Source organism: Beta vulgaris, chromosome 8 (assembly GCF_026745355.1).
Source record: "Beta vulgaris subsp. vulgaris cultivar EL10 chromosome 8, EL10.2, whole genome shotgun sequence".
In the NCBI taxonomy this organism is placed as follows: Eukaryota; Viridiplantae; Streptophyta; class Magnoliopsida; order Caryophyllales; family Amaranthaceae; genus Beta; species Beta vulgaris.
The window spans coordinates 8,783,719-8,805,176 of record NC_079209.1 but is presented as its reverse complement, the minus strand read 5'-3'; the positions used below and the strand labels follow the sequence as shown (position 1 = coordinate 8,805,176).

Genomic DNA, 21,458 nt, shown 5'->3' with positions numbered 1-21,458 from the left:
TAATGATCTTTGCCTTGACAACTTCAAATATGAAGGTGGCACCCTAGTTGCATCTGGGGGTTTTCAGCAATCCTACTCTTTGGCGTTTCTCCTACCTCAGGGAGAAACATGAAATGCTCTTGATCGAGAGTATTGAGTCACAATGGAACGTGACTCCTCATATGATCATGAGGTCGAAATCCCAAGCGATAGCCGATCGTTGGGATTGCTCATGCAGCGAGATGCGATGCTCGCCGTTGGTTGTTCATTGTCTGGATCGTGATCGTCGTCAGCTTCTTCTACCATTTCCATCAGCCATCCAAGGTTTGCATCCACCGTCACAGACACTGACCAGGGACGTTCCCCTACCTATGCGACTTTATCAGTTTCACTTATTTTCGTTTTAGGTGGAATATACGAGCTCCTAAAGCTTCTTTAGGTTTATCTGTTTGTTTTAGTTTGGGTTCTATTAGCATTAGGTTGTTCTTCCTCTTTTAATTAATATGCGATTTATCGTTGTAAAAAAAAAAGAACTATCATAATTTTCAATGGAGGTCATGTTTGCATGCGAGCTTAATAGGTAAGAGGAAGGGTTACAACTGACGACGACATTCATTAAAGATAAAAGAAGAAACTAGAAATACATCATGTGTTTGTGGATGGCGTATACAAGTTAAGATTGCCTTTCTCACATGGAGATCTTATTAGGACTATATAGAGTACAAGCTTAAGTAATTAATAGCCATAAAAGAGTAGCACTTAATCCACAGTGTTTGGTGTGTGGTTAACCTAATAAACTAAATCATTTTGACTTTTGTCTATGATACGTTTTGAGAGTGTTACCAGAATTTCTCCTACTTCATTCTATCTTGGAAACCCAAAATGAATGATTTGTGTGTTTGCCATCTAAAGGAGATTTTGAGTTTTCATTATTAAGGTTTTTTTTTTCTTTTTCAGTTGCTGGTTGAAGATTTAACTACTTTGCAATCTTTTGGTAGTTTAATTATTATCTTTTACTGATATATTAAAATCTATATAAATATATAAAAGACGTTCCCATTAAAGAAACGGTGACACGTGACACTCTTATCAAACTTATAATACAAAGAGAACGTATTGTGTCGGACTCGTCCGACCATAATCTTGGTTGGACGACTTTCAGGTGGTTCCAATTTTTTTTCAGGTAGTCTTCATTTTTTTTCAGGTGGTTCCAATTTTTTTTCAGGTAGTCTTCATTTTGTTTTCAGTTAGTCTTCTTTGTTTTTCAGTGGGTTATTGTGCTTCAGTTAGACTTACTTAGGTTTCAGTTGGTCTTTATTCTTTTTCAGGTAGTCTACATTTTTCTTCAGGTAGTCTTCATTTTGTTTCAGTTAGTCCATTATTTCTTTCAGTTGGTCCAACTGAAAGAAAAGAAAGTCTAACTGAAAGAAAAGAAAGTCCAACTGAAAGAAAACAAAGTCTAACTAAAAGAAAAGAAAGTCCAACTGAAAGAAAAGAAAGTCCAACGGAAAGAAAACAAAGTCCAACTGAAAAGAAAACAAAACACTAACCTCTACTTTCTCTCCTTCTTCTTCATTCCTCTTCTGCCAGCTTAACAGAAGTCTTGTTAGTGTTGTTCAACACCACCACGTCCTTCTAACAAAGTACAGGAGATCAACATACATATTATTAGAAGCTTTTGCGATAAGATTATTACAAGCAGCAAAGCATTCTAATCCTGTCTCTGTTGAACACCAAGATAATCCAAATGGAGATGGTAGTCACAAACATCCATCAAGGGCACAACCGTGATTTCATTTCACCTACTTTCTGGCTTTATATACTGCATTTCTTTGTGGATTAAAGCTTCTTTTTTTACACCGTTTTATTTATTTCATTTTCTCTCTCCTTACTCTCTCTCTGTGTCGGGTTCTCGGCGGCGAAACAAAGTAGTTCTTTCGGTAGCGGAAAAAAAAGATCAATTTGTGGTTTATTTTGTGTTAGATCGTTGACAATTGTCGTCGTTTTTGGTTGTGTCGTTGGCTGGGGCAACAATGGAGATGGTAGTCGCAAGGACGAGGAGTGGGAGGAGCAGTAATAGGAGAGTTTTTAGTGCTGCCATTGTTGGTTCTTTTGTGGATGGGATATGGGAGGAGCAGTAATAGGAGAGTTTTCAACATGACGATGGTCCGACCAAATGTATTGTGTCAGACGGTCTGAGACAATACTTTCACTAATACAAATGTTTATGATCTAATCTAAAAATATTAATAATGTGTAAGTTACTAGGAATCGAACTCATGATCGACCTTTGAAATAAAATGTGAGAGTTTAAACTCCAATCCACTTTCAATTTCAATGTTTAATTTTTCAAAATAAAACCTAATAAAGTTTTATAATTATATGTAACTATAAATGCATAGACAAACCTTTTGATCTCTAACACTTCTATTGAGGTGGTAACATTTTCTTGCCCCTATTCCATTCAGATTGTTATTTTTATCCCCAATTCTTTTGAAGTTTTTTTTAAAAACTTATCATATCATAATGTCCATTTTCCAGTTACGCACTAGACAGAAAATCATGAAAAACTAATAAAATCAATTACGTATGAAATTTATAAATAATAATATATTTGATAATTGTAACTATTCCGAGAACTCCTCCGGGCCAAAATACTAATTAAACCTCCTAAAAACAAGTGACAAAAAGAATTAAGAAACAAAAACGTCAAAGACTGATTGGACTCGGCCCGTTAAATTCATTATATCCAGGGGCGGATTTACAGGGGGTACAGTGGGTACAGCTGTACCCCCATTCCCCAAAACTTGTTTGAAGAAAATAAAAGCAAAAGGGTAAAAAAAATAAAAATAAATTACACTGTATTCCTCTCTTCCTCACGCGTCGCTCTCTTTCTCTCTCCTTTGGGCTCTCTGTCATTCATAACGTTATTTTTCCCTCTCCCTCATACTTTTTCCTCTTTGAAATCAACAACAAACACTGAAGGTTTATCGATAATCTGTACCGGGATCGGTTCTTTTGATAAAGATGAAGAGGGTAATATTGATTACATCAAGGAAGAATTTTGCCTAGGTAAAAATATGCTTTACAAAAAAACCCTAATTTGTTTGTGGGAGCTGATTTTTGTCATTCATTGATTTAATTGTTTGCTGAATTTCGTTTATTTGTTAGATAATTTGAAGGATTTGTTGAGGTATTTGCGTCGTGATGATCCGACGACTAGGGATGGGATCTGTTTATATCCCTTTTACTTTTCTGATCACGGCTGGAGTGCCGCTCGCCGGACACTGCTGACTGCCGCCTGCGGAGTGCGGTGTCGCCAGTAGCCCAGAACGCCAGTCGCCAGAAGCCTAGAACGGCAAAACCCTACTGGTTGAGGTATTTTATTTTTTATTTCTGTTAATTTATAAGACTTCAATTTTTTTGAATGGAATTTGGAGATATGATTAGAAGTATGTTAGATGTGAACTGATGAATGGAATTTTGATGTGAATTAATATTTTGAATTGAAATAAGAACTTGTGAAAATGAAATTTCAATGTTGTGCAATTATGAAATCTGGAAATTGAGATTACTTGAATTGAAATTAGAGATTAGAAATTGTGAAATTGAAATAGAGGTTGTGAATTGAAATTAGTTGAATTTGGAATTAGAGGTGTTGTGAAATGTAATTTGAAACAAGGGATTTTGGAATTAATATCTAATAATATGTTTACTTTATACTAGATTTGGAAGATGAAAAAAAAAAAAAGTTTACAATCTGTTTGGAAGAGAGGTGGAGGAAAATCACAAAAGTCTTTTAACTCAAGTATTGGCATTGTATTTTGATTTGAATTTTTAGTCGTAAATTCACTCTGATAATTTCGTACCCCCATCCCGTAATTCCTGGATACGCCACTGATTATATCTATAATTAAGGATCATGGATTTTTGAGTTTGATTACATGAAAATTTTCGGATCTGGGTCTTGTAATTTCCAACCCATGCACATAAATCTACCAAAGAATAGGAAAGAATTTGTAAATCTTGTCAGTGAAGATCAAGAGTTGCATCATGTTATGCAATGCTGCATGATCAATGTCACATGGAAAATTAAAAATGAGTCTTATTGTTCCCTTTGGCCTTTACCACAAAAAATGGATCCACCATTAAGAACTGCAAATGAGATAAAGATACATACATTAAAGATGCAAATTTTACCATATTACAAATGAGTTTTGAGCTGGAATTCCAATGCAATAACACAAACCGGAATTTAAATCTATGGTGCTCGGAACCGACATACTACCCAGTCGTACCCGTGTCAACATGGTGCAACTCGGGTGCGAATACAAAATACGGGGCAGACTTGGGAGGGAAAAGACAGGCTCGTCAGTTCCTTTTTCCTTTGGAGACCATGGTTGAAGTCGAGGGTTTCTGCATCTTTTTTTATTTCTCTTGTTGTGTTTTTTCTTTTCTGTCCTCTTTCCGACCTTTCTTTCTCCCCCAATTAATTAAGTACTTTAATTTGACTGGGATAGTAAATACTCAATAGTCACATGGAATTCGAAGGCAACTTTTACTAGCTACTTTAATTTTTAAATAACAATACGGTCATGCATGTAAGTCAGTCAGTAATCATTTATTATATGTGTATTTTCCATGTAGTCAACATCTTTCACTTTTCTCGCTCTATACAAACTTTTACTAGAGAAGTTGAATAGTATTTTTACCGAAAGTGGCAATTTTATCAGGAAAATAATTTTTAAATCTAAAATTATACTTAACATCTAAGGGGGCGTTTGGTTCACCAAGGAGAAAGGGAAAGGGTTTGAGAAAGGGATACAAGGAGAATGGAAAGCTACGCCCTTAGATTTACTAAGTTGTTTGGTATAAAATATCTAAGGGAAATCTAATATTCACCACCCTCTACAATTGCCACCACACTTTATCTTTCAACTAAAACCACCTTGCCACCACCCCCAACTCCTATTATGCTGCCACCCCCATCTCCCGCCGCCACCCCCATCTCCCGCCGCCACCGCCCCACTTCTTCCGCCACCACCCTCCTTCCCCTCTTCCTTCTCCGCGGCTGCCCCCCTTCCCGTTAAGTGATCTTTCTTTTTCTCTCTCCTCTCTCTTGTGGTCTAGTGGTGTGGTGGTGTTTGTAGGGCTAGATTGACTTTTTTGGTGGTAGATTAGGTGGATTTTTCTCTCTCCCTCGAATCTACTTGATGGGGTGGGATTTTTGGTGGTTTATATGGGTTTCGTGGGGGTGGCCGAGGTGGTTTTGGTGGGTCATGGTATGTTTTCGGGGGGTGGTTGGGTAGTTTTCGGGGGTGTTTGGATGGTTTTCCTCGGTGGGGACGGATTTTCGGGGTTAGTGTAAGAATTCTTACGAGTTTTATGGGTTGGGTTTTGTGGATGGAGGTGGTAGTTGTGGGAGTGTGATAGGTGGTCGGATTAGGGTCGCCGGCAGGTGGGTGGTCTGGATGGTCAAGGAAGCGGTTCTGGTGGTGGTTGGTTGAGCAGGTGGAGGAGTCTAGTGGTGGTAATGATTGGGTTAGGTTGTGATGGTTTGGTGGTGGTGGTTGGATGGTCAAGAAGGTGGTCAACAGTGAGTCAAAGAAAGGGAATCTGAAACCTTTGGGGGGTGTGGGTAATCAAATTAGAGGGATTTGGGGGTAAGGAGGGGAAAGGGGGGGGGGGTAAACCCCAAAACAAACAACATAAAAGGGAATCAAGAGGTTCTATTCCCTTTCCCTTTTCAGTTTCCCCCAAACCAAACGCCCCCTAAAAACTAACAAGTCCCATACTCCCATATCCATACATACATTTCGAATCCTTCTAAAAACATGTCTCTAGGTCCTTGATTTGAGTTTTCAATAATCCGATACTCAAATTTGTACCTGTGTCAGACATTTGTATTATCCGAGTCCGAGCATCACAAGCTTAAACCATACAAAATAGGAAGATACCCAATAGTAACCACTAACTTTGGCAAAATTTCATGGTAAACCAAAATTTTGTTGATTATAAAAAATATTATATATTATCTTATACTAACGTCTGTTTTAAAAATAAGTTGCAATAGTTTAACTTTTACACTTGCCAACGCACAACTTTGACCACTCATATATCTCATTATGTATTTTTAAAAATTATAAAAAAGTGAATATTAGGAAATAATTCATTGGTACAAATCCAGCAACACTTTATATGATCATTTTTGTTTTTATATATTAGTAAAACATACGGTCAAAAAGAGATGTGTGAATAGTGCAAAAATCAAAAAGTTGCACTTATAGGTAAACAGATGTAGTATTACTAGACCGTGACATTAATGAATGTTGAGTGGTTAAAACTTCCATTAAGTCTAGTTATTTGACTAACCAAGGTTAACTTAGGGTTTCTAACCTAATTCACATACACACCCCATTAAGTCTAGTTATTTGACTAACCAAGGTTAACTTAGGGTTTCTAACCTAATTCACATACACACCCCTTTATAAAACATTCCCTCCAAAACAAATTATCCATTTGCCTCCAAAAACACAACAATAAAACCTTCTCTCCTCTCTCTGAAAATTCCTCCCTCCAAACCCTAAATCTCACCTGCCGCAAACCCCAAAACCTAGCGGGCTCGACTATCGCGTGAGCTACCACGGGCTCCTCACGCGGGCAGTCGAGCCTACCTTTCTTCCTTTTAGTTTTTTCAGTTGTGGTCGAAGTACTGGGCTAGCTGGTGTCCCCCATCCCTGTCGTCGCTAGCAATTCCCCCCCTCTCGTCGTCGTTGGTTTCTTCTCCTCCCCTGTTGTCGTTGGATTTTCCGCTGCCCCGTCGGTGATATTGCTTAGGTCCCCTCCTGCCGTCGTCGCGCCGGTTCCCCTGTAGCAGTAGGCTTTCCCCATCCTTTTCTTTCCTCGTTTTCGGCCGAGTCCGGGCCTCCCCTTCCCTTTCCCCCTGTCCTGGTTTTTCTTGTTGGGCCTCCCTGTCCCCTTCCCCCCTTTGTTATGTCGGGCCTCCCTATCCCCTCCCCCTGGTTTATTTCGGGCCTCCCTGTCCCCTTGCCCCCTTTGTTATGTCGGGCCTCCCTATCCCCTTCCCCTGGTTTATTTCGGGCCTCCCTTTCCCCTTCCCCTTGGTTATTAGTCACCCTAAGTGGGTTAATTTTAAGGTTGTCTATCAGTATTCTTAGTATGTGTATCAGTTTTTTCAATATGTTTCTTCAAAGGTTAGGAGTCACTTGGTTGGATAAGGCATGGGGTTTCATAACAGTAGAAATTGTGGTCTTTTTGGAATATGTGTTGTGCGCGTGGCCGAGGCGATGCACGTTTTTCATGGTTGGGATCTTTGTTTTCAGGTTTCACAAACAGGCGAAGTGTTCGAGAGCTCACTTTATTTAGCTCTATCCCTAGTCCCTAGCTTGGCATTGATCTTTTTGATTCTTACCTTGACAAAATCAAATCTGCAGGCGGCACACCAGTTGCATCTGGTGGTTTTCAGCACCCCACTCAACATCGTTTCTTCCTCTTATTGGAGAAACCTGCAATACTCTCGAGCGAGAGTATCAAGTCACAAAGGACTGTGACTCTCATCCAGATCATGAGCCCATAATCCCAGGCAATAGCAATTTGTTGGGCTTGCTGATGCGGCGAGGTACGACGCTCGCTGTTAGTTGTTCGTTGTCCGAATCGTGAACGACAATCGTTCCTCTCACCACTTTCATCAGCGATCCAAGTTTTAACTCCACCATCATTAGCTTTGACTAGCGATGTCCTCCGTGACATGTGACTCTTTATCGTTTTTTGTTGGTTTTGGTTTCTCTGTATTGTTAGAGCTCTTAAAGCTTCTTTAAGTTCGTTTGGTTGTCCTAGATGTGGTTGTATTAGCTTTAAGCTATACTTCCTCTTTTAATTAATGCACGATTTTCCGATGTCCAAAAAAAAACCTTTTCTCCTTTTTCTACGAACCCTGGATGGCTACATCTTGTGAATAGTCTGCTCACAATATTCCTCGATGTAGTGTTTTTAGGAGTTCTAATTTCTTTGGTCCAGTACTCAATGATGAGATTAGGGGTGTTAATGAGCCAGGGTGGCTCGCAACTGTTCGAGCTCGGCTCGGTCAAAGCTCGACTCGAGAGGGCTCGGCTCGAGTTCGAGATCGGCTCGCGACCTTAACAAGACAAGCCGAGCCTAGTAGAGTTCGGCTCGAAAGCTCGCAAACATGTTCGAAAAATTTTAAAGTACAAATTTTTATACATTAATTTCTAACCCAACTTGAATTACAATTTGAAGTCCACTTTAAAAATATATACAAAATTAAAAGTTTTAGCCCAATTAAAAGATACAAACTAAGGGCTTTTTTCTTGGCCCAATTAAAATTTAAAATAAACAAACAATTGAAACACCAAAAACAAAAAAAGCTAAGCACTTCAAGTCACGTTCATTCAGTCGTTTACTGTTCAAGGGTTTTCGAAAACCCTAAATCTCCAATCTCCAGTCTAGTTGACGGCGGCGACCAGCGTCTTCGGCGGCGACCAGCACTGCGACGACGATCAATATCGTCTTCGGCGGCGAGCAGGATGATAGGTAAAGTTCATAGTTTTCGTTTTTTTTTTTTTTTGATTTAATCTGAATTCTGAATAATTTTGTTGCTGAAGAAACCGATTGTTTCTTTTTTCTTCTGGGTTGAATTTAAAATGCTGAACTTATTGTTGTTGTTGTATTTGCAATAGAAACTTTTTATTGTTGTTGTTGTATTTGCAATGGAATCTGAAGCTTGTAATAAAAATTTGTGTTTGTTGAGATTATAAATCTTATGTGATCAAGGACATTGAAATTTAAGAAAAAAACAGTTTTTTTTTTTTTTGGGCAAAACTGGTACTTTGTTGCAATTTCGTCATTACTGTAATCACTGAGATTATTGGGATGATGATTTTAGAGTTTAAGAGATTGTTGAAGATAACAAATGTGCCCAAATTGTTAAGTTTCGATATGCTTTAAATATTTTCGAGCCTTTTCGAGCCTTTTCGAGCCGAATAGTTCGCGAACTCTTTCGAGCCGAGCCTCGAGCCGAGCCGCATTTTTTTTTTCGAACTCGAGCCGAGCCCAGATTTTCGAGCTCGAACCGAGCTCGGACCCTCACATTCTCGAGCCGAGCCCTGTTCGGTGTCGATTCGGCTCGTTAACACCCCTAGATGAGATCATTTAGCATAACTTTATCAATATATTTGAACATAATAACAATGTCTTTCCTCTTATATTGAAACCTAAGGACCACATTATCCATACTGCATGTGAAGACTAGGAAAACAAACACAGACAAACAACTTCTAAAAATACTCAGGTTACTGGTTATATAAACAAAAAAAAAAAACCACCAAAAACAAACATAATAATCAAGTACTTCACTACAATTAAATGTAACATAGCATAGAAATAAGGGCAAGATAATTTTCATCACAAACTAGTTTTTAAGTCCTGACAATGTCCCGAGTAATTGTAATTTTTATTTATTCATATTTTACTATAAAATTTTAATTTCAGACATTACTTGGTAATGATTAGTCATTAACGTAGTGACTTAAAGTCGTGGGATCAAATCTTTTTCATGCATTTTCTAATTTTTTTTCTATGTAGGGTACATGAAGTAAAACTCTAAAGCACAGCAGCTAATGCCACGTGGGACAGTTCCTTATTTAGGAAGGCTTTCTAATATATCAGTATAGATAGATACATGGGTTTTAAGATGAAATTGATTACCCAAAAATGATACTTATGATGATTAATGAACAATTCAACCAAAACGATGAACAATTTCACCCAATTTCCTTCAATACACCACAAGGCTTGCAAGCAAAACCACAACCTCCAAAAAAAACTCACTCAAATTGGTACGTTTCAAAGCACAATTGAAAAGAGATTGAGTTTTGGATGAATCTAGAAGAAAACCATAAAATCAGAAGGGAAGAATTAAGCACAATTGGAAGTGAATTATCAAATCAGGAAGGAAATTAGAGAAAATTAGAGGTTAGCTTTTCGAATCAAAGTGGGGCATGATTATCTCCCAAGATTGGTTAGTCAAGTAATTAGACTTAATGGAAGTTTTTACCGCTAAACACTCATTAGTCATTAATGTCACAGATTAATAATATGAAATAGTATCGGATTATTTTCGATAATCAACAAAAATTTTGGTTTACCATTAAGAATTTGCCAAAAATTAGAGGCTACCATCGGAAACTTCCCTCTAAAATATTACAGCAGTTTAGTCCTGAATAAAATAGCACATAAATAATATACGTAAAAGAATGAAGATACAAGAGAACATAAGTTTCTAGGAGATGCTTTTGGAGAAAACATCGAATGCAAAATTCTTTTATCCAGAAAAAGAGGAAGCAGAAATTGTCTTACCAGATCCATGATAAAAGATACAAAGATTTCGGACAGTTCGTCTACCAATTCTTCATGTTCCATACTGTACTCCTGTGATAGTGTGATATACTGATCTAGGCTGCAGAATTCATTTATTCTGGAATGTGATGTTCATCTGCTCCCAAAAGAGGAACTTTCAACAAATGCATATATGACCCAGGAAAGGTTATCACCGCTGACCTACTTTGACGTTTTCAGGAGCAACGATCACATTCAAGATCTTACCGGCCACGAAGATTTTCTTTTTGATGGTTTTGCCATCTATATACTTTGATAGCTTTTCATCAGTAGACGCTATTCTGAAAGCTTCATCTTCGCTGCATGTTTCTTCTACTTGAATGGTTCCTCGAGTCTTTCCATTAACCTGAACAGGAAGGACTATTTTGGAGTCCTTCAAATATGCCGGATCGGCCTGAAACCAGAATTTCCAACTGTAAGAATACGGATGAACTAAAATCTGTTCAAAACTAGTATTTTTATGGTCTTGAAAAAGTCCAAACTGCGAAGCAAAAAAGTTATATTTCCAGAACAAAAATGAATTTTCACGAAGTATTTACTTGGGAAAGTACCATATACGGAGAAATGTGCTCATATCATGAACAAACAAGGTAAAATGCACCATGCAAAATGCAAGTCATGTATGATAGTTGCTACAAAGAATAGGACAGATCATTATGCCATCATCCGGAATTATGAGATGTGGAGACAATGTGACATTAGGCGAAGGGAGTATATGATTTTGGAGACAAAGAAAAAGGGAAACACTTGAATCTTACCTTTGGGAAAGGCTCATATGCAAGTGAATAAGAGTTTCCTAGGCGGAGCCAAAGCTCCTCGGCCATATGAGGTGCATATGGTGATAGCAGCAGAACAAACGCTTCAAAGATTGACCTTGGATGTCGGTCCCACTATGAAAGTATCAGCCATGAAAAAGGCAGTAAAATCAGATTATTATTTTTTTGACAAGATCAGGAAATTTTAAATCAAGTGTAATCAAGCAAATGAAGAACATATCAATGATGAGCAGAAAAGAGAAATGTGATAATTCTGTTTGACATTAGATTAAACTTCACATAAGACATATTAATTAGATAAGAGAACCAATAAGAAAGATAGTATTTACTTGTCACAGAAACCAATGGCATCAAAGTCCTCAGGTGGATCTCAGAGTTATATCACCAAAGGGTGATAACAAAATATATGTTCAGAAGAGATGAGCAAGAAGAGTGAAGAGGTCAAAACCTTATATGCTGCATTTATAAACTCCATCATTGCTGAGATACCAGTGTTAAACCGAGTTCCTTCAATTTCCTCTGTGACCTACACGACATTCAATCAAATGTCAGCATTTTATTCCTACGAAAATACAAATTTTAACTTTAAGATGGGATATAGGGAGAGACAGAAGGGGTATTCCATTTGTCTTTTCTACCCGACTTCTTGCACTTCTCCACCAAAAGTAAACATATACTACTATGTTCGTCGTCCACTTTTACATACTTATAAAGCCAAAAGTACGACAGAAATAGTGATCTAAGAACATTCGACCTTTTCAATGCATTTATGAAGCGAACGAAGTTGTTCTATAGTGGGATCTCTATCAACAGCAACTGTTCCATCTCTAAATGAACCATCAAGTAGAGGTGAGCCCACAATTAGTCTCCATACTCTCCCCAGAAACCGATGAACACCTTCGATTCCACTGGTATTCCATGGTTTTGAGTCTCTGTGAGCCCAAGATATATTAGATGGTCTCTATTGTGAATAAATTCAAACTCTAACATAAAAAGCAGATGGAACACAGTTAAAAAGAAGAGCCTAAATCAACTTGGTGACTGCAACCAACCTCAATGGTCCCATGAACATCTCATACAAGCGAAGTGAGTCAGCTCCATATTCAGCAACCACATCATCAGGATTGACGACGTTGCCCTTGCTTTTACTCATTTTAAATGCCCGAGCAATCAAGCGAATGGTTGGATTCTCTTTTAATACAAAGAATTCTCCTGATTTCATTACCTTCACCCAGGTAATGAGTTTATATCAGTCTGATATTTGGAGATATCAAATCCCAAAAAGAACTGGTAAAGGATGAATAAGGCCTATGAGAAAGGAAACATACTTTCTCCTCAGAAACTTGTTCTTGATTAAGCTCACCCAGCATAGTTGTGGAATCTGCAGATACATAATTTCCATTTGTGTCTCTTAGTGCTATATACTGAACCTGGAAAATAGACAGAAGAAAACTAGTAAAACGCTGGATCAACATTATGTACTGGTTGTTGGTTAATATAAATTTCGAAGTTCCTGAAAAATGGAAAACACTGATGTTTTTTGGTTAATAAAATTAGCGAGTACAACTTCCTGGGAAAGTTTCTACCTTCCGTCTAGTGGAGGAAGTTGTTTACCTACTTTCTCATTGGTAAGTGGAACTTCTAACAAGAAGTTCTACTCCAATATTCAACTCATTTTTTTTTGGCACTTTCAAAGATATGGAGCTCCAGAAGAGTTACTTCTTCGTGAGAAATGTTACATCCTACGGTTAACCAAACGACAGTGTTGTTTAATCACTAAAGCCACTTACTTCCCCCAAAATTATCCCCTGGTTTATGACACACTTGAATGGTTCTTTTGTTGATACAACACCAATATCATAGAGAACCTGAAAAGGAAAGGAAAAAGAATTGTTGCAACCAGACATAAGGACTCAAAAAATACATAATGAAATCTAAAACTGAATTCTCAAGACTCCTTCAACTAAAATGTCTTGAATTAGCAAAGCATAAATTCAGATAAAGAAAAAACCTTGTGCCAAAACCTCGCATAAAGTAAGTGTAGGACTGCATGCTCAGCACCACCAACATATACATCAACTGGGCTCCAATACCTGCATGACGATATCTGCCAAAAGGTAAGTCACAGCATATTTTCATGTAATCTAGAACATGAACAACATCTTAATATAAAAGATAATTGAAAATAGGTTTTCTGTCAGAAAGCACCTTTATATAATACGTTTTTGTGAAAAGTACTTTATAAAAAAATGTTGTCGAAAAATACCTTATAAAAGTTTTTTTGTTGGGAAACAGCACCTCTTGCCGGATTTTGGAAGTTAACCAAAGCCTATGGCATTGACTTAGTCGCGTGACGTACACGTGATCATTAAACCAATACCAAATCCCTAGTTCTGACCTTCATTATCAGATTTTCCCAAATCCTCCCCCCCCCCCCCCCCAAAACCATCACTCTCTTCTCTCCCTCTGCTCCTCCTTGAATCTCCATTTTCCTTTCTTACATGGGGCAGCAACAACATCTGGGATATGATTTGCAGCAACCATTTGCAAATCCCCTAAGTCTTGGGAGCTCCAAAACCCATGTTCATGTATCCACAGTATCATGATAGTTCCCCAAATTTAATGAACTAACAATTTATACCTACAGTACAAATGATAATAGCTCCTCCTGAACCATTTAAGCATGAACCCTAATATCGCCATTCATTCAACCATCACAGAGGATGGTTGCTGTTCCCGCTGATCCTAGCTATAGCAATGTATACCAAACTACAGACGAGAGGGAGTAGAGGGAGAAGAAGAGAAGAGTGAGAATGGGAAATGGAGAGTTATGGAGGTGAAGAGAACGAAGAATAGAGAATCAGGCCAATTTGGGGGAGAGTTGGGGAAAAATTAGTTAACTGGTTCAAATTAGGGAGTTTGGGAGGGTTTAATAATCACATGCAAGGCACGTAACCCAGTCAACGCCGAAAAGTTTGGTCAGCTCCCAAAATCCGGCAAAAGGTGTCATTTCACAACAAAAAACCTTCTATAAGGGGTCTTTTACAACATTTTTTTTATAAGGTTCTTTCACACAAAAAACGTAATCTATAAGGTACTTTCTGACAAAAAGCCCTTGAAAATATTGTACTATTGTATAAGCACCTGACCTTTCTTTTTCTTTGTTGACCAATTCCTTTGAATTTCTTGGATCCATAAATCTCAAATAGTACCTGTACACAGTACAAATAATTATACGGTTTTCATGTACTACCATTAAATGTATAATCTATCAAATACAGATGAACCTTTTATAGCAGTTGTATAATCGTGTACTACCATTAAATGTGCAACAAGTGAACAAACAAAAAGACCTACTGAAAGCAAAGAAAAACCAACCTATAAAAACATATGCTACAACTGAAAGTCCATTTATCTCTAGAAAGTACTATAAATGTCAACCAAACAAGAGAGGTACATAAAATGATAAAATTGAGTGCAAAAATAAAGACGTTACCAACACGAGCCAGCCCACTGAGGCATGGTGTTTGTTTCTCTACTAGCTGACTTTCCTGATAATGGGTCCACCGTTTGTACCTATAAACCAAATAAAATATGAAATCTTCTAGATATATTTGGTCCATAATATTTCTGTAGCTTTCCTTTCAAAATCAAAGGAAAAATGGGATATACTGAGGAAATCTAAAATATTGTTGTAATTTTACGTACAATTTCAATACTTTTCCTCGCTAAACAAACCAAACAAGGTATATATAAAACTGCATTTTTCAATAGTTTTCTACATTAAACCACAAAACAAGTGAAAGTTAGTGATCTTTAAAGTCCTGCACTTCTGCATATTTCCGTAGTTGTTTTAATATTCCGCAGAATTCAAAGAAAACAATCAGATCAACAGATGTGATAAAACTCTCCCAAGTTACTTATCACCTTATGCAGAGATAATGCCCAAATTGTTCTTTAAAATTCAATGCCAAGATGTTATCAAATGTCACGAAGGGAGAGAGATAAAAGCCTGGACGTGCAAATCCAAAGAAACAGACAACACATTCATATCAAATGCAAACCAGAGAGCTTAAAGATAGGCAATCGTATGATCAACTATAAAGAGGCAAGTGAACATACCCATGACACTGATTTAGCTAATGGAGGTTCACCCGTCCCAGTTGGAGAAAAATCATCCAACTCAGGAAGTGTCAGAGGTAATTCAGTTTCAGGAAGAGGAACGCTCTTGCCAGTATCATCCAAAAAGACGACAGGTATAGGTTCCCCCCAATACCGTTGCCTAGCGAAAAGCCAGTCCCTTAACTTAAAATTGACCTGAAACACAAGAGCCAGTAACCAATAAACTTTTAAGATGTCTATATTGTCTTTTTCTCAACTGGTGCCACCTGTTTTGTACTTATGCATATATAAGTCACAGTTATGAACTTGAAGAAAAGAAGACATACTTTTTTCTTTCCGTTCCCAGTTTCCTCAGCCCACAAAATTACTTTAGATTTGGCTTCTTTGCTAGATAAGTCATTGATATCAAGCCCTGTTGTTGAACTAGATGAGTTCATGATAACACCATCGCCAAGATAGGCCTTTCCCACATTGCTGCCATCTTCATCATCAGGTTTCACAACCCAATGAATTGGAATATCATACTTTGTAGCAAATTCATGGTCACGTGTATCATGCGCAGGTACGGCCATTATAGCTCCAGTTCCGTAGCTGCATAAAAAACAAAATTAATTATCAACAGATTCACATGCAGATATAACAAAATTTCCTATGAAACTGACATCAGCACAACAAGATGGGAAAATATTAAAATTATAGTATAAAAGATTGTGTGTTTGTGTGTATAATATATATATATATATATATATATATATATATATATATATATATACACATATATATATATATACACACTCCTAGACACTACAATCAAAGGAAAACTGACTCACACCTGCCTAGGACATAATCTGCCACCCATATAGGAACAGCCACTCCATCAGCGGGGTTCTTTGCATAACAACCAGTAAAGACTCCAGATTTTTCTTTTTGCAGCTCAGTCCTCTCAAGGTCACTCTTTCGTGAGGCGAGTTCTTTGTAATCCTCAACCTAGTTTCAGAACAGTACTGCTCAAACTTTAGAAAGGAAAATAAATATATATCATTCAGATGGTGAAGTAGAATAGATATACATATTTTGCTTGGTCTGTAGATACTAGTGATTCCAACAAGGGATGCTCCGGTGCCAGCACAAGATAGCTGCAAATAAATATCAACCAATGAAGATAAACCCTGCAGTATATCATATGAACACTGCCAAGTAACTGCAAGATACATACGTAGCTCCAAAAATAGTATCAGGCCTCGTTGTATAAACAGTAATTTTAACCCCTCTTTCTAACCCATCGACATCAAGCACCGGAAATTCCAGCTCAGCCCCTTCTGACCTCCCTATCCAGTTCCTTTGCATATCTTTTAGACTTTCAGGCCAGTCAAGCTCTTCCAGATCCTCAAGAAGGCGATCTGCATACTCAGTGATCCTAAGCATCCACTGCCTCATTGGCTGCTTGTAATAAACAATGATACTGAAATTATGAAAACATTCAAAAGAAATAGAAGTAAGACAAACATAAGAAGTACGCACAAGGAAAACACAGCATAGTAGAAAGTATATTCCAATATACCTTTCTTATCACTGGATGACCCCCACGTTCACTAACACCGTCTACAACCTCCTCATTCGCCAAAACCGTACCCAGAGCAGGGCACCAGTTTACCGGAACTTCTGCCTGTGGACCGTAGTTATCACATTAACATCGAACAGATGACAGATGAATTATGATTATAAATCACATTGTGGTGTATTGCTGACCTGATAAGCCAATCCCCTTTTCAAAAGCTGAAGAAATATCCATTGTGTCCATCTATAATATTCTGGTTCTGTTGTAGAAATTTCACGATCCCAATCGTATGAGAAGCCCAACGATTTAAGCTAAGAAGCACCAACTAGCAAGATTTAATGGAGGAAGAATCATACAGAGCTAAAGATAATTCATATCACCTCAAAAATATATCCTTGACACTTAGACTATTGTATAGAAGTTTGCAACGCTAGGCATGGAAACATTGATGTTAACATGACGAGCACCAATTGCTCTAATCTGAAGCAATTAACAGATGGAAATCACACAACGACATCAATAATACCGAAAGTAACTGACCTGTGATCGAAATCGTCCAATGTTCCTCATAGTTGTGACTTTAGGGTGGGTACCTGTCTGTCACGCATTTAAGCTGATGACCAATGGGTTGGGATAAAAGGCAATGTGAACAAATATTAGATGACCCATGTACTAAGATCAAAATAACATACATCAATAGCATACTGCTCTGCTGGCAACCCAAAAGCATCCCATCCCATTGGGTGCAGAACATTGAAACCCTGCATCCTTTTGAATCTAGCAAGAATATCGGTTGCTGTATATCCGAGTGGATGACCAACATGTAACCCAGCTCCACTGTAAAAATATTACCATAAAATTCAGGCAGAAAACCCAGATGCAACGATATCACATTAGATGCATAGTTACACAACTAAAAGACAAGAAATTATCTTGGTCTAAGGAAACTTTTTGCACGAGACAGGTTCAAACAGGAGGCAGACAGGCAAAGCAGAGAACATAGCTTACTGCCTAACAACACTACTGACATAGCAAAACTTATAAGGTCTGAATTACAAGTGGCATCAGTTGTTTTCTTCTTATAAGGTGTATAATAAGCACAGAAATTTTGCCATTTCAAATGTGAAAGTATGCATTTTACATAAAGATCAAGTGAGAGTATCCGGTATCGCTACAGAAATCTACTAACAAGACAAGCCACAATTTTTTGACAGAATTACTGTTCCTTTGTTTTTGTTCAAAAGACCAAAACAAACGAGAAATTGGACAAAACAAAAGGAAAGGTACGCCCTAATTAAATTTCCTATTGGAAATTGAACGGGCGAAAGGGGAAGTCTAAATAAAGATATATGTTTTTCCCCCTGTGACCCCCCATCAATCAGCAGCCCCTTCAAATAAATTTTTTAAACAGCTAGGTTTCCATTTTGCATAGTCTGGTCACTCAATCAACTGCTCTTATTTTGTGTTATTTGTCATTTAGAATATTCATGCACTATCATATGTCGCATTCAGGTATCACCGTATCAGTGCAACATTACTTGTCAGTTCCATATCAATGCTAGCTATTACTTTCTTAATTTGTTGCATGACCTTAACAACCCCAGGTAGGTAGCAACGTATACAGACAACATTTAGAAATTTGACTGTAATTTTGTAAGAAAATTTTCAAAATAACATCCATGGTATTGTTTGTTCACTCCTAAACATCAATTTTTCTTCATTGAATTACATTTCCATCCATTACCATGTAATGGTAAGTTATGAAGATAATCATATGTTTAGAGGAGTATCATGACCATAGACATTGACATTAAGCTTTTCTAGCAAAATTTCACTTAAGTACCCTTATAAGATTTAATACAATCTATCAATTGGGCCGCCAAATGCACTTATTTTGGAATGGACAAAGTAAAATTGATCCCCTTCGAGCAAGAATGTGAAAAGAAATTTCCTTGGTACTGATAAAATAGGTATACCTTCAATTTTACATTGCAATAGCCAAACTACACTTAACAATGAAACTTTCACACTCGCTTACTCTCTCTTTTATCTACTCCCTCCGTTTCCTAAAGATCTTCCTTGTTACTGTTCCTACAGATACCAAGGAGGATCCATTTGTGTGGGGTGTGGAGTGGGTAAAGTAGGAGAGAGAAAGGGGTTGAGATAAATAAACAAATAAAAAAGGGTTAAAGTGGGAGAGAAAAAGGGAGTAAAATTGAATTAATAATGTAATGGTGGACCATATGATAAGGACATGAGAGGGTAAAAAAAGAGAAAAAATTCCAAATAAGGAATAAAGTAAAAGAGGGAAGATCTTTTGGAAACGCACTTAAACGGAAAGAGGGAAGACTTTAGGAAACGGAAGGAGTAGGAGCTAGTATTTAATTTATCCGGGCAACTAATTTCCTCATAGTCTTAGACTCCTGGCTTCTTAAGTCAAAGAAGCTACATACAAGCTGGTCGAATTTGAACAATTGATTAATGTAACTTTAAAATTTACACCTTAACTGGAAAATTCTTAATCACTACCAGGGAGAACTCAATCAACAGCTAAAACTGACTATAAATGTAGCACTAGGCAATATCATCACCATCAACCATTCTTAATTTTTTCCTCCACCATTCCAAGAGTGAAAAATACATAATGTCAAGGGCATACTCTTGTCTTATCCTCCCCCCTAAAAAGGATTTTATTTCAGTAAATACTAACACTTCTATTAATTAGTTGCAAGTCTTTGACTTTTGCACTATTCAAATACTAACCTTGATCGGAAATTTTTGACTAATATATAAAACCAATTTCAATATGCAAGATGTTATTGAGTTTATCTCAATAAAAATTGGCTAGAGTGAGACATGACAATATGAAAAAGCTAATTATAACCTGCAAGGCAGATTTTGCATATATTCCTAAATCTCCTTCTATATCTCCAGTTACGTAAATAATGCCTGTGTCAACTATGGTTGATATTTCTCATCTATCATTCTATCAAATCCTATATTCATATATACTTCATAAAGAAAACCAACTTCTTATCCATTGAAAGAAAATACATCGACTTTATGTAACTTTCAGTGATAGAAAAATTTGCAACTAATAAACGGAGGAAGTACTTCTATATACAACAGAAAAATTTAGATGAAATTCAAAGCTCAACCCATCTCAATGATCTCATTCCACAACCTCTAAAGTCTAAACAATCTATACTAGAAGAATGAACATGATCAATGCAGTTGCAAAAGAATTTTAGAGTTTCAAACTACAAAAAAAATCATGAAATATCAATAATAAGAAGAGAAGAAGAGAGGAACCTGGGGTATGGAAACATATCAAGAACATAAAACTTAGGCTTAGAAGTATCAACATCATCTGGGGTCCTAAATGTTTTATTATCATCCCAATACTTTTGCCATTTGGGCTCAATTTCATGATATGGGTATGCCCTTTTAACTTGTTGCACATTCTTCTCTTCCTCAATATCCTCTACTTTACCTAATTCTCCATTAATTTCACTTGCTCTTCTTCTAATACTGCTTCTAATCTTACCATTTATTCTGGGTTTCAAGGTACCAGTTTTTGCAATTCTAACACAATTACTACTACAAGAACAGAAATTTGATGAAGAATTGAAAGTGGGTCGTATAAAGATTTGATTTTGAGGAGAAAAAAATGGTGGGTATTTCAAAATTGAGGGTTTAATGTGATTAATTTGCAGAGGTAGTCGAAGATTTGTCTCCATTTTTGGGTGAAGAAGGTTTAAGGAGGGAGAAGAAGGGTGGAGTTTGAAAGAAAGAAGATAATGTTGTTTTTATGGATAGTTTGTTTTTGTTGACGGGCTTTAACTTAAATCGTTTTCTCTTCCATCCATTGGGCTTGGGAGGAGGGAGTTTGGGACTTTGACATGAACCCTAAGGCTTGTTGTTTACTTGTTTTGACTTATTTTTGGTTCATTTCAGTTCAATTACTCTCTGCATTCCACTTTCTTTCACTTCAGTTCAGTTTCCCTCACTTCAATTAATTTCAATTTATCTCAATCCAAAAGAACGAAGCCTAAGTCATTAACCTTTGCATAATTCGTAGCCCAATCAGTTTATAAAGTACTAGTATGATGATTGTAAATTGTTTTAAATTCTATGTATATATTTTGAAATTTATAGCACTCTAATTGCAGAAAATTGTGCCTTGAATCTCGTCAAATCGGTGTTTTGTCGGCTCGCCCGACCTGGGGAGGTCAATCGTCTCAACAAGGGGATAAAAGTAGGTCGCCCGATGAGATCGAAGGGTACGCCCAGCCCAATCGGGCGTCGTTACCAAATTATGAAAGGGCGATGGTCGCCCGGTCGGGCTCGTGGTGCTTGGAAAATAGGTCGCCCGATTGGGCGGTGGGCTTTTTGTCGCGGAAACGTATTTTTCTAAACGGGGGTATAAATAGGTTTTAAACCTAATTCGTTTATACTATGAATTAGTCATTAATCACATTTGTATTTTGATTTTCCTCATCTCAATAAAACTATTCTCTCTCTCTACCTGTGGACGTAGCCAACACTCCGTCAGTGAACCACAAAAATCTGTGTGTTGTTTATTTGCT

The 21,458-nt window shown here is 37.3% G+C and overlaps 1 protein-coding gene across 2 annotated transcripts; it reads right to left on the bottom strand.

The window, feature by feature from the left end:
- Positions 1-10,109: 10,109 nt before the first annotated feature.
- On the bottom strand, positions 10,110-20,694 carry LOC104900952 (leucine--tRNA ligase, chloroplastic/mitochondrial). Of its 2 annotated transcripts, XM_010688490.3 has the most exons (20): positions 20,182-20,694; positions 17,562-17,706; positions 17,410-17,466; positions 17,061-17,180; positions 16,873-16,977; positions 16,528-16,751; positions 16,381-16,447; positions 16,144-16,298; positions 15,638-15,902; positions 15,312-15,506; positions 14,686-14,765; positions 14,339-14,401; positions 13,201-13,282; positions 12,980-13,057; positions 12,518-12,619; positions 12,242-12,414; positions 11,944-12,121; positions 11,638-11,715; positions 11,172-11,303; positions 10,110-10,807 (listed from the first exon to the last, which is right to left on the bottom strand). In XM_010688490.3, exons 1-20 carry the CDS (start codon positions 20,607-20,609, stop codon positions 10,565-10,567), a joined length of 2,970 nt encoding a protein of 989 aa, XP_010686792.1. In that variant the 5' UTR covers positions 20,610-20,694; the 3' UTR covers positions 10,110-10,564. The 2 variants fall into 2 exon arrangements, with proteins under 2 accessions (XP_010686792.1, XP_057246999.1); XM_057391016.1 differs by lacking the exon at positions 12,980-13,057.
- Positions 20,695-21,458: the final 764 nt, after the last annotated feature.